General features: G+C 29.4%; 1 protein-coding gene across 1 annotated transcript in view; it reads left to right on the plus strand.

Annotated features, from left to right (window-relative positions):
* MS3_00010178 (uncharacterized protein) overlaps positions 1-13,026 on the plus strand; it is a gene marked incomplete at its 5' end in the record, with an annotated part of 28,683 nt that extends 15,657 nt beyond the window's left edge. The window contains 5 exons of the mRNA XM_051218536.1: positions 2,906-3,320; positions 3,842-4,311; positions 6,731-6,887; positions 9,356-9,448; positions 11,180-13,026. Of these exons, the coding sequence (XP_051074660.1) occupies positions 2,906-3,320; positions 3,842-4,311; positions 6,731-6,887; positions 9,356-9,448; positions 11,180-12,378 (2,334 nt within the window). The 3' untranslated portion in view covers positions 12,379-13,026. The remainder of the gene's footprint in view (positions 1-2,905; positions 3,321-3,841; positions 4,312-6,730; positions 6,888-9,355; positions 9,449-11,179) is intronic.
* Between the last annotated feature and the right edge of the window lie 701 nt (positions 13,027-13,727).

Genomic DNA, 13,727 nt, shown 5'->3' on the forward strand with positions numbered 1-13,727 from the left:
TCTCTATACACATGACCAACTTTTTTCTGAGAACAAGTGAAGACATAACACGGTATAATTCCAAAAGCAGTTTAGTTAAAACAATTTTTTTCGTCAGTAAACCTGAGTCTCGAGTAATAAGCGTAAGCTTCTGATGCCAGTTTAGCGGGATGGTTTGAAATTTATGAAAACAACCACTAAAATCTGATATACAGACGGAAAGTATTGAAAACTTTGTCATACTTTAACGTTTCATTTTCTAAATCACAATGTTTCCACTTGATATTTTACTTTCTCATCAGTAATGTACCTTGTTTGTTACTCTTGAACACAGTGATAAATTAGCAATGAATATCTTTGACCACCAAATCCATCTACAAATAAAAATGTTAGCGTAATTATTGTAAGTATAGGGTTGTGGAGATTGTTGAATTCCACTAAAATCTTGAACCGATCAATGTTAGACCACCTTTGAAATTCGAGAAGCTCTGGACGCCCATTTCGTCCTTGTATGGGACTTTTTAGCAGTTCGGGCCTACAACACCTCACGCGGGAATCGAACTCAGGATCTTTGATTTCACATGTTTTTAACTTCTAGACCACTAAGCTGACGTCCAAGTAGGAAAATGAACTCCATGATTTTCTATTATTGTGTCATTTTGAAATGTTACATTGTTTAACTTCTTTTAGAATTTTAGTATAATTATTAAGCAGTATATATATATGTACGCTTTAACAAGAAAGGTAAAATATGCAAATAAAGAAGTCCTAGAATCATAATTTTTCTCAAGAAACATGATGGAATTATTTGTTCATCAAGTCAAGCTTCAACCAAGGTTTGATCCCATTATTAAGTGACTTCACATCGCTCATGATATCCTATTATCAGGAGAACAGATTGTTCATGATCGAAGTTTATTCTTCTTCAGCCTAATCAACTAAGCATACTGTTGCGTTCCTTACTTTTATGATAGCTGATAAATAATGATAACAGCTGTTTAGTACAGTTTTGCAAAACATAATGTTTGTTATACTAAAACGAAAGAAATTTCATTGGAGCACTATGTTTTTAGGAAATTCATTATCATAATTTCAGTCATAATAATATTCGGAGCTGTCAAATCTATTAACTGACCCACTTACTAAAACGTTAAACAGATTTGGCTAATGAAACATTCCCATTTATTTCGCTTCATTTATTAAACGTCTACTTTATGTGCTCCAGCATGGATAAATAACACTTCATGTCACTTAGAAACATTATTGAATTCTTTACTTACCGCTTAATTTTTTGCCAGTTATTAGCGAGAGGTCTTTTATGTTGCAAGAAATATTATCTATATAAAATATTGAGATCAAACTACCGATAATTTGTTTATATATTCTTGTTGTTCCAATAACAGTAAATATGTCAGCAAAATCATAAAAATAATATATGGGATTTTGTTGACCACTGTGGGGTTTCTATTAGTGTGTATACAGTTCAATGGAAAGAATTCAGAATCAATTATTTTAGAAGTGAGTTATATTTGTTGCAACTATATATTTTTGTAATCCTACATAAAATTAATTGTAATTTTGATACGCTATTTACATAAACATTTCTTAAACTATGTTCAGATGCTTTAGTCTTATACTACACTGAAGAATGGGTTGACTTATAGAAAACAACATGTCAATGGATTCTGCGAACTGATGTTATCAGAAACATAATACAAAAAAAATTATGACAGATAACTTAAATTTAATTCTATTCATTGCAAACATCTTTAGATATTTATTGGAGAAGGGCGATTAATTTCACGACTTTCATATCGTATGCATTTTTTTTAAAAAAAGAATACTTCCATCTGCTATAAATGATTTGCTGATTACTTACAGTGAATAAAAACCAGTAGATTAACTGTTTAAAATCGAAAGATTTATTCCACCAAACCTTGTTAAACATCGTTTGTGTTAAATAAAGACATATAATGTTTGGATGAAACTAAGGTTTTATATTTTAAATGATGTTCACGTGAGATAACATTTTACCAATATAATTCTCTCCTTATTCCATTTATAACAGTTAACAAAACAGTTGCATATAGTCCAGAGAATGATTGTCTACTATTGTGATGAAATAAAGTACAATAAAACCACAATAGAAATATGAATGAAATTAGTGATAATTTTGATCAAATTTCAAATTTACCGTGGACTAAATAGTGAACAATAGTATATCAAAGAAGATTATAGAAGATTTACTTTTTTTTCTAACATTCAAATTATTATTTCGTATAGACTGGTTTCTATGAATATTTCAGATTGATTGGTTTAATTTTCACTACAAAATTAAATAAATGTAATTTACTTCAGTTAATTAAAATATTTTTAAGAGTAATGCTTTTCATAAAGCACTGCATTGTTGCATTAGTTATATCAATTTAAAAAACTGGAAGCTTAAAAATCATTGTCAGTATTTTTTGACCAGAAAACATTATTCATTGTGTACAATATTATTTTATAAAAATAATACCTCGTTCAACATATAGGCCAGTTAAGGTCATAAAATTTGGGTTTTACGAAATATCGGGTACACAAATCTCCCACCTTTACTTGTACGTCATAATTATGATACTACATCTATTCCATTTTCAGCATTACTGTTCTAGATATTTCCAACAGTCCTTTGGAAGTCAGAGTCTTTAGTTGCCCTATCATTTTACACCTTATGGTCTCAGTATCGTATTTAGTGGTTGTATGCTCAGTCACTGTTTTCCTTAAAAGATGATAAAGTCTTGATAAAAGACCTACCAACCTTCTTATCAGTCAGGTTTTGAACAGATTAGTGAAGTGCACTATTAAAAAGGGATCTGACCAAGTTTTTGGGAACGTAAAGTATTTTATGTATATATTTTGTTTGTTTATTTTTAATACCATTTAGGTCTTCCTCAACTTTTTATTAATTGGACAACTTTTACATTTTTTGGGTTTCTATTTTACGATGTATTTCAACGCTTGCCGTTCCTTTTGTGGCTGCTGTTTGATGGATAATAAACTTCAACATTTACATTACTTTCCTTATCGTCGAAGTCGTGTAACCGACCAGTTATTCACTCGGAGACAGAACCGTTTTAAGGCTTATCATAAGCGAAAAAATCAGATTGTGGACAATGACAACAGCCAAGTAGATATCAAACATCAAAGTAAGAAACTGCCATCTCCTAAAAGACAAATTTTAATTTCTCGGCCTGATAGTATGCCGTATCATCAGCTTGTGACCATCGGTATTGCAAAAGACTTAAGGTCACAGTTTCATAACGCTAATCAAACGAAAAGATTAACTACATATTTAAAAGGTATGAAAAATGTTCAAACCCATTCCAGGATAATTTTACAATGTGAATATATTTTTCTAGGATTCTTTTGTGGTAAGTTACTCGATTTTATGGTTATTGCTATAACTTTTTAAATTATGAATTTTTGTTAACGAAACTATCTTTATATCATCACTCAATTAGAAAACCATATAAATGGTAGGATTCGCAGTTCTGAATCACGTATGGTGAGGCGTTCGTTACCATATATTAACATGATATAAACAAGAGCATATTGAAAGTTGAATAAAGAATAGTGTTCAAGCACAAAGCACCTAGACACTTATGGATCGTCGAACTTTCCATCTTTCTTTAGAATACGATAAATTTCGCACAGGAGGTCAAACAGTACTTGTGTAATCAGTGTATCCACTGAATATTTTGTAACGATTTTAAAGTATTTTCTTTGATATCAGTTGACGCAAATCTATACAAATGACATATTTGTTTTAATATTCTCTGGTGCTTTTTAAATATTTCATTTTACATTTGATTCATTTTAGTTGGGAGCCTAATAAGCATCTTGTATTATGGAGACAGATTAATTAAATCATCCACTAGTACCGATTGGGGTATCTGGTACTCTTCAAATCATGCGAATTTAAGAGAAAATAATAAAAGCCATTTTATCAATGAGAATGTTGATCATCACCATGTGGATGAGGAAAAATATCTATTAGAAAGAAAGACTACTATTTTCGCAGATAACAATATCTCTCTTCAGCATCCCTTAATAACTAATAGTTCAATAATGCCTACAAGTAACTCGTACATTAATAATCTGAATTATAGTTATGTTATTTTTTTTAATTACACAGTATCAAATAATAAGACAAATGTAACAGCTGATAATTCATATAAAAACCATGATTTTCATCAGATCACTTACATAAATTGGTTAAGATTAATTAATAATGTATTATGGGTTCTTTTACTTGTCATACAAATACCAATGATGATTCAACTAAAAAAGGTAAGTCATACAAACAATGAATAAAATTATTTAGTGTTATGCTGTTCCAAATATGTGACTTAATGGGACAGTTGTTTAAGATATTAATTGAAACGAACACCGTTATTTAAATTAGTTTACAAACTGATTCTCAGGGATTCTGAAGAACCGTAACTACACTAAAATTGTGCCTTATAATAACAACTGAAATAATTCAATAAAGGCAAAGTTTATGAGAACTGTGATATATTAGTGCAATAAATTTCGAATAATCAGATCACTCATTTACTGATTAGGACATTTACATATGCAAATTAAGACGTCAAACTAGACAAATTGGAAGACAAGAAGAAAGAATAAGTATTATGGAAAACGATATGAATCACACGACTTTGGATAATAATTCTGTATTATCAAAGTGGATTCAAGGTGAGAAATAGCTGTTTCTGAATACGCTGGAGTATGAATGTTCATATAACGAACTTATATGTTTTTCCCTGGGTATTTCCATATAGCGCCCAAAAGACTGCTTTGAAATCAAGCCCAGTTTCTGTCTCAGCTGAATGCCAAGTAACGGCGGAAGATATTTCGTTTATCATGTACCCTTAAATCATTAAAATTCACTTAGTATTTGGGCCATTTAAATATTTACTCAGCCACCATCACGAACTTATTACATTTAGTCTTCCCAATGTACATATTTTCAATACTAATGACTAAGACTTTTAACCGAGATGTCGAGGTAACGTAGATATCCTTCTAAGTTCAATAATTGGTGAAAACATCTTGGAAGTACCCTAATAATACAGAAATATTATCCAAAGTCGTGTGATTCATATCGTTTTCCATAATGCTTATTCTTTCTTCTTGTCTTCCAATTTGTCTAGTTTGACCTCTTAATTTACATATGTAAATGTCCTAATCAGTAAATGAGTGATCTGATCAGTTGAAATTTATTGCACTAATATATCACTGTTCTGATAAACTCCGTCTTTTATTTATATTATCTAAATTTATGGTTGTTTAAATAAATTCATAAAGGGAACTAAGCGCGCAAAATAATTAGTAATAGTAATGATACTAAAAGTAGTTAAACTGAAGTGATTGTCAAAAAATGTTGTTGACGCTGATCAACACAATTTTACTACAATCTGTATGGTTACATGATTTTAATAGATGTTACATAAAAAATTATTCACAGCCGTAAAGTACCTCTCCAGTTTCCTTAGATGAATAATTAAAAGCATACCTGAAACATGTGAACTTTTATGGAATGCCAAATATTCCAATAAAAAGGAATGGACTTAAATGTTATACAGGTTTTACAGACAAACTTATTTATGTTATGATAATTGAGGGACTATATGGTAAGTAATCAGAGGATCATCACTCTGAAAATAGGATTCAGTAGGAGTTTGGGAGATTGGTTTTTCCTCTCACTCAAAATATCATTTCAATAGAAGTCAGCTAATTGTTTATAATGTCTCAATATGGTTCGAAGTACTCCTCACTATGTCTGTTTGTTTCCTCCACATATAGTGTCAATAATGTATACTACTCACCAAAAAATATCTCTGAGGTAAATCAACGAGCTTTTTAACGAGAAAAGACCTGTCAAAGCCAAATAATGTAAATACGTTATTTCCACTTCAAGGGCTAATATGTGGTTAAAACACATACGCTTAGCTTACACAATATATATTTGGCTCATTTTTGTATTATTTTGTTGTTTGTTTCAGACAGTTTAATCTAGGCATCAAATAAGAAAGATTGGTTCAGCGAAGAGTTCTCTTTTCGGCGAATTTATTTTCAAAGCTGTACAATCGAAAACATATATACTTATTTTTACAGAATGATAATAACCACAATAATAATAATGATAAACTTCTGTTAGATATGATAACAGTGAGGTAAAATAAACAAATGTATTAAAAAGATTTTTAAACGAGGAAACTAATAATAGTTTGTTAATGGCTTAAATATTCATCAAAAGTTAGATAGTGAAATTATCATTGGGAAATGATGGTTCAGCATGATAAAACAAAATTTTGAAGTTGAGATCAGGCGGATCATAGAAACAGAAATAAACCAGTTAGTGGTAGAAGATGGATGTAGAAGCAGATAGCTATTAAGGAAGAAGAGTATGGAGAAAAAAAGATTATAAGACATCAAGACCATAGCAGAAAAAGAGGTTGTACTAATCTCTTTTGCGATTGTACAGCTTTGGAAGTGAATTTATCGAAAAGAGAACTCTTCGCTGAATCAATTTTTCTTATTTTATGTCTTGATGGGTGTATTCCGTATAATCTAGCACTATAAAATCCAACAGAAAGTGTGTTTAAGCGGTGTAATTTACTTTTTACATGAAAAGTCAAATGAAGGGTTTTTTATCTCATGTTGTGTGTTCTTATTTCATTCCGTCTACTGTTTTTAATTCTAGATTTTTCCAAAAATGTTGAGAATGTACAATGGATTGCTGTTTGTACACGTAATAGCTGCCAATCTAACCAGTTGGTTCCGCATGGCATATATAGGAACGGAAAATTACCTCAGCTACTATCATGAATATAAGTTAAACAAAACATATGAAATTAAAGGTATATCGTGTTAGTCTATGATTCCATTAATTTTAACTGCTTTGAAATATCAAACAAACATTTAGTAAACTACGAAATTGTTGTTTCGACTCCATTAAATATTCATTTTGAAATCAAACCATATATCTTTATTACTAGACTGTTCAACTTTTAGTTAAGTGTTTAGAGTGTTTTCTAGAATTTGACATTATCTGCTGTTAGCCAAATATTTGGGTTGCATTCTATGCTGAATGGTTAAGGAACAAAGTTATAAACAATTTTTAGGTCCTGAATTTTTCTTTAGTTATCCATTGAAACAATCAATATTTTGTTAAAGACAGCATAGAAACATCTTAGTATGACATTTTGACATTTATAGGACCTTAATGAATCAGTCTTACAAGTTGACGAAACAAGATTATAGTCTTTAGTGACCGAGGTTTTACTATCTCTGTAGTCTAATATATGATCTATTACTTGAAGACTTAAGTAGTGAGTCTGATTCAAATTATAGGGGCCAGAATAGATGTGGGTATATTTTGTTTGAAACTTCTGAATAAAACGATTTATATGTCTCGACTTTAAAAGGTAACCGCCAATTAATATCTTCATTTCTATTGGGAATCCGCATTTAAAGAAAAGAGCATTGGTTGTATATCCTAAAGAATGAATTATATCCCTCATGGTCCAATCCAATTTACTCAAGTTTAAATTCTAATTAATTGTAATAAATAATTTCGTTATCGACCTACCTGCAACGTTTCAAAACTAATTATCTTTCTTAAGTTCTGTAGACTTATATTTTTAAGTCGCTAAAACCTATACAGTTCTTGCATTTTAGTAAATCAGCTAATTAAGAACAAGAACCAATTGCCATATGTTTCCCATTTAATAATAATGGAGTGCAACTTAATTTATCAATATTATAAATTTTCTTGAAAAAGATGAGTTGTTCAAATGAAAGCTAACTAAGAGCTTATAAACTATTTGGAATATTACTGACCCATGTGTGTTGACCTGCAAACAAATGGAATGATTAGCGTCACTTTCAGCTGAAAAATTGCCTTGCATCTGAAATCTATATGGTCCTACACGTGATATATATAGCAAAAGCAACAAATTATTTTATTCGTCTAGGCCACTTGACTTATCATTTTATATTACACTTTAAGGATAAAATCTTAAATGATAAGAGTTATCTTTATTGTAGAAAAAGGTATTAAATGGACGATAGTTCAGTTACGATGTTGAACATTAGGGATAAATATGACAAACCAATTCATCCGGTTATATCATCAAATGTACATTTCGATACAAAATGGAAGCTAAGTCCAAACTGTTTATGTTTCAGTGGTTTCTAAATTCTCCAGACAGAAGTCAAATATAAACAAAATTACTTCATTACGATATTAATTTCCACACACACACCAGCACCTAATAAATAGGACAGCATTTCATCGATTAATGCAGTCAACTGAATGTTGAAAAAATGTTAAAGAGCATTATTAATATCAGTTCAGGTTTGTGAAAATCCTTGGGTTTTTATGGAGATCATGAACTGACTAATTTGTTTTTTCGAAAACGCCTAAACTTTAGGCCATTGGGCTGGAGAGATCGAAGGTCCTAGGTTCGAGTCCTGTGTGCAGGGTCGTGTGTACGCACTGAAGGAGAGTCCCATACTAGGACAAAACGGCCGTCCAAAAGTTTTAGGTTCTCAAGTGTGGTTTAACAAGGACCGGTTCACGATATCAATAAAACATGATTACTGTGGATTTAAAGCTAATTAGACCATGAGTAATAGTTTCGTAGCATAACTACGTGGTAATATCGCAGAAAGGATATTTTGACATATCTTTTTCCTTGAGGCTTCACCGTTTATTAAATGGTCTCATAAAAATATGTGACTACATTGCTGAGCATACAAAAAAGGATATTCTACAAATTTTGTGTTTACCATTTCTGAAAAAAATATGTAATCAATATTTATGATAAAATAATATCTTACACACATTAATGTTCCTTGGACAGCAAAAGAGTGTTTGCCTTCGTTTGTTTAAAGTTACTTCTAAATATGCACGAAAAATTTATGATGCTGATGATACATCTTGCGTTTGTTTTATTTGTGATCACTAATGTGAACAATAATTTTCATGTAGCTTTTATGGTCAGAATCTTTAATTAGCCATCTACATGTGACTTGAAAGGTATAAGATATGAATGCGAGAAATCTATTTTCCAAATTGTTTTCGAATTTGTAATTTATTTTGAATTTAATAGTTGACGATTCATTTGAAAACAAAAACAATAGACAAAAGTGTTTATTCTAGCTTGCTTACTAACAAAGTTTAAGTATCTGAATTACTAAATAAGCAGTTTTGACAAAATAGAATTTGTAGTGCTGAAATGTTGAACTTTTCGTTATTTTTGTATATACATATATTAAAGTGTTATTATTATGTATGTGGAATTAAACTGTTGTCTACTTTCAGGTAACTTTAATAGACTGTTAGTTTTGAAGGTTATACAAAGTCCAGCAGCCTATCTTCTAAATTGTGTTGCTTGCTCACATCTTCTAGTTGTAGGTAAGTCCAAACTTTACTATGCATCTAGAAAAAACGTTATTTAAATGAGTTTTATTACAATTTAGTATCTTTGAAGTAATTTTTGAGGACGGCCCACGAGTGAACTCAAGGAAGCTCTAAGAAGCTCAGAAAAAGCCGAAGATATTCCATCCAATCATCTTTTTGAAGAATATTCCGGAATCTCTACGTGTCGCTTCCCCGTTGGGCAAATGCTAAAACCCCCTGTATGCGGATTGGATGACTATAATTATGATTTCTTTTTACTAAAAAAACTATAAATATCTGACAGTTTTGTGCTATATTTGACACTGAAATAGCATTCCTTTCACTTGTCTTCTGTCTTCTCATTTGCAACTTGGAAGGTTCTGGTATTCGAGTGCTCTAGTTGTACGCGGTATATTAAGAATTCAACCTCTAGATATAACATTAATAATGGTGAAACATTAATTTTGTTCCACTAGAACAAGTAAAAGTTACGTTTCAAATAGTGATGTTTCAGACTTGCTGCCATATAATACTCATGTTCAACAACCTTTTTAATTTTTTAAACAAAATGATCAGTATATTTTCTGTAAAAAAATTGTGATGCATTTTCTATGTAGTGACCAGTGCATGAAAAACTGATCTGCCAATGCCATAAATCTTCAGGTTATCTGATAGTACCTAAAAAATTAGAATTATGATTACTGTTAAATCATATTTACACCAACTAAACAATGATAAATCTCTGTTGAATAAAAATGGTGGATCTCAAGGTTATTTGTTGGTTGAATAATATATTAATTTTGGTTTTAGTTAAAAGAATGTTCAAAATTATATCCCATTGGATAAATAATAAACATAGTTGTCCCAACCAGTTATATATCAATAGGTTGAATGACCTTCTCACACTACAGGAGTTGAATTAAAAAGAAATTTTGAAAATGAGTTTATTTTACATCCTATCTTTACTTTTTCCTATATTCGGAAATAAGGTTATTCATGAAATTTTAATTCTCACACCATTTTCATATTCTCCTTTAAAGATAATTGTTGTTGATAAAATGAAATATTTTGAACAATTTTGTGAAACAATTTTTCATTTATATTTCTAAAAAACAAAATAACAGAAATCCTCTTCTAAAGAATCATTTTACTAGAAAGGTAATTGGTTTCAGAATAACTAAATGATTATCTTTTCAACGTCACTAGATAAAATGAGTTTCAATCTAATAGTAACATTTTTGACTGAGCGAAAAAAAGCAAAATAAACACGGGATGGGTAGTGTTGCTTGTCAAAAAAATGTTCATGTTACGAGTACTTTTACTGTTTTGAAATTAGTCTAAAATGAATTTCTTCATTTTATATAAAGAGAGAAAATTTGTTGACTGGAGAAGATGTATATTTGGTGAGACTATAGTTTATAGACGACTTTTGAGCGACGCTAAAGTGACCTAAGGTGACCTAATAACTAGGACCAAATGAGGGTTATAAACCAGTGTGAGGAATTCGAATTATGATTTACAGTTGATGATTATGGTTTAATTAAGGGTTTTCATCACAAACTGGCATCATCTATAATGCCAAAACTCTATTTAGCCAAATGGGTGAGTGAAAATCCGAGACATGATATCTTACACCTGATTAGTTCGTCCATGAAATATAGTCTCGCCGTATATTTTGCAATTATTAATAAAAAATAATGCTTTTTACTTTCTTGAATTTGCTCATGAACTATTTCGATGAAACAGTTTTGATCTGGATCAGTTGGAACGTCCGAAAACTAATAAAAAATCTTCAAAATTCTGAAAATATACCTAGGAAAAAACGTCTTGTCCATTGGGCTAAAGAAAGCAATTCATCATCTCCTATCCATCATAAAAATTCAACAATTTCTCGAATTTCGCGATCAGTATCAAATTATAGTAACAACTTTTATTGTCGTTGTGAAAGGAAATCTTATATCTGTTGGTTGCTCAGTTTTTTTTCAGTAATCATTTGTATCATACATTTGTTTACTTATAGGCTGAATGAATTTCCACGAATACTTATGTGTTATCTTAGTTATTTTCTAATTTTAGTATTTACAATCTCACAAAACATTTTATTAGTTTATTCTTCAACTTATGATAAACATTCAAATCCAGGTTATATTTATTCTCGTAAATTTTCAAATCATCTCAATTGGCTAAAATCAAATTTACTTTATTTTCCACTTCTCTTTCAATTAACTGGTTCAATATGTTTTAATTTAATGCAAATTATTGAAATTTTATTAAAATTCACAAACGTATATGCCAAAGATTTTGATATTAACTCTTCTTTTCCAAATACATCCATTGTACATAATTCATTGTCAACTCATGCTATACATCAATCTTATATGATTAATCAGTATCGTTATGTATCTCATCAAGAATTATTTTTGAAATACTTCATTCTTTTTACACTATGCATAGAAGTAATAGAAAATTGTATTGAGATAATATGCATTCCATTAATTATGGTAAAATGCTTTTTACATCGAATTACTAAACCTACATTTTTTACTAATTTAATAGTTAATTTAATTACCAATGAAATTTGTTTATTATTAATGAAATTTTTCAATCCACAATTGTTGAGTTTAGAGGATAATTCTACTTTGAATTGTTCTATTAACTATTTAAATAGTCATAATATGACTAACAAAATTACTACTAACAGTATTATTAGTCCTCATGATGTTACTTATGAAATGTTAGTTCAAAACACTAGTACTATTGTTAATAGTCAAACTAATTTTATTCATGAAAATAAAACAGTTAATGAAATTTGTAATCTAGTACAATTTACCAAAGTTACAACTAATTGGTGGTATTGGATATTTATAAAACAATTAAGTTATTCCATTTGTATTATATTTCGACAATCTATGTTAATATGTTGTGGATTTTTATATTCAAGTTAAATAATGAAATTAATTTATAAATACAAAGATCTATATATATATTTTCCTTGAAAAAACTTGGACCAGATTGCCAGATGAAACGTTGGATTTAATTCAAATTTTTTCGCTGAGATTTCACAAATACATTCTTCCTCTTTAAAGATCTATACGTTTATCAGAATATTATCATTTTTAAGAGAAAAATTACATAACAACTTTCTATTGTTCACAGTATTCTTTTTTTTTGTTGTTGTAAAAACTAAAGTATGTTCCATGATAAACTTTTCAACTTTCATTAATTGTATAGTTACATGTTTTTGCATTCGTAAATTGTCTATTTGATTGTATTACTCTAAAAGTTGCTTTCTCTTTCAAATAACTATCCCTCCACTCCTATATTAATTCATAATGTGTTGTTGTGAAAAGTTATGATACAAAGAAGAAAAAAACTTATTAAAAGTGATATTGTTGATCAATAAAATAAAAGTAAATCATTTTAGTTCCATGGATAAAAACTGAGAAAATATATTTCTGTTATGGATTTTGAATTTAAACTTATTTTTGCAAAAATATGTAAAATTGTAAATTCAATCTATTGAATGTCTATTGTTTATCATTACATATGAATTAGTTGAGTATATTAAGTTAAATAAAATAGTTTAAACTGAATCATATCTATGGGTATTCTTGTTTGTTTTTTTATCTTGTAAGTTTAAAAAAATTCCACAACACAATGAAAATCAACAGATAATTCCCATATAAACATTAAAATTAAAACACGAAGTTCAGTGAAGGAATCTCTTTTCAACGAATTTATTATCAAGCTGTACAATCGTATATATATATGAAATTTTCTTGTTTTTTCTAAAAGTACTAATTCCGTGAGGAAATGTGAACACAATTAATCATGTAATAAGAAGATTATAATACTAGATTACGTAATACGAATAATAACAATAGATTTAGTGAATATAATAAGATGATTAAAATGTTTTTGTCATAAAAGAGGTGTAAAAAATAAATAAGGTGATATGAATAGTATTTACGAATAAAATAATGAGAATATAAGACATAAGTAAAGGCGGAATGCAGTAATAATAATAATAATAATAATAATAATAGGATAATCATAATAATTAAGGCCAAGGTAACGATAAGGATAAGAAGCACTTCTTTTGTACGCATAGTTGTGGTTTAAGCCCCTGGTTGGTAAGAGCTTCTGCTGTTTTTAAGAGTTGGATACGAAGAAATCTGGGTAGATTTGAACGAATCATATAAACAACATTAAAATCGAATTGTGGATCTGTAGAATGGTTACAATCGATTGGGTGTTTGAGTGTAAAACTCCTAACTGCTTTCCTTTCACCCGT

Source organism: Schistosoma haematobium, chromosome 1 (assembly GCF_000699445.3).
Source record: "Schistosoma haematobium chromosome 1, whole genome shotgun sequence".
Taxonomy (NCBI): domain Eukaryota; kingdom Metazoa; phylum Platyhelminthes; class Trematoda; order Strigeidida; family Schistosomatidae; genus Schistosoma; species Schistosoma haematobium.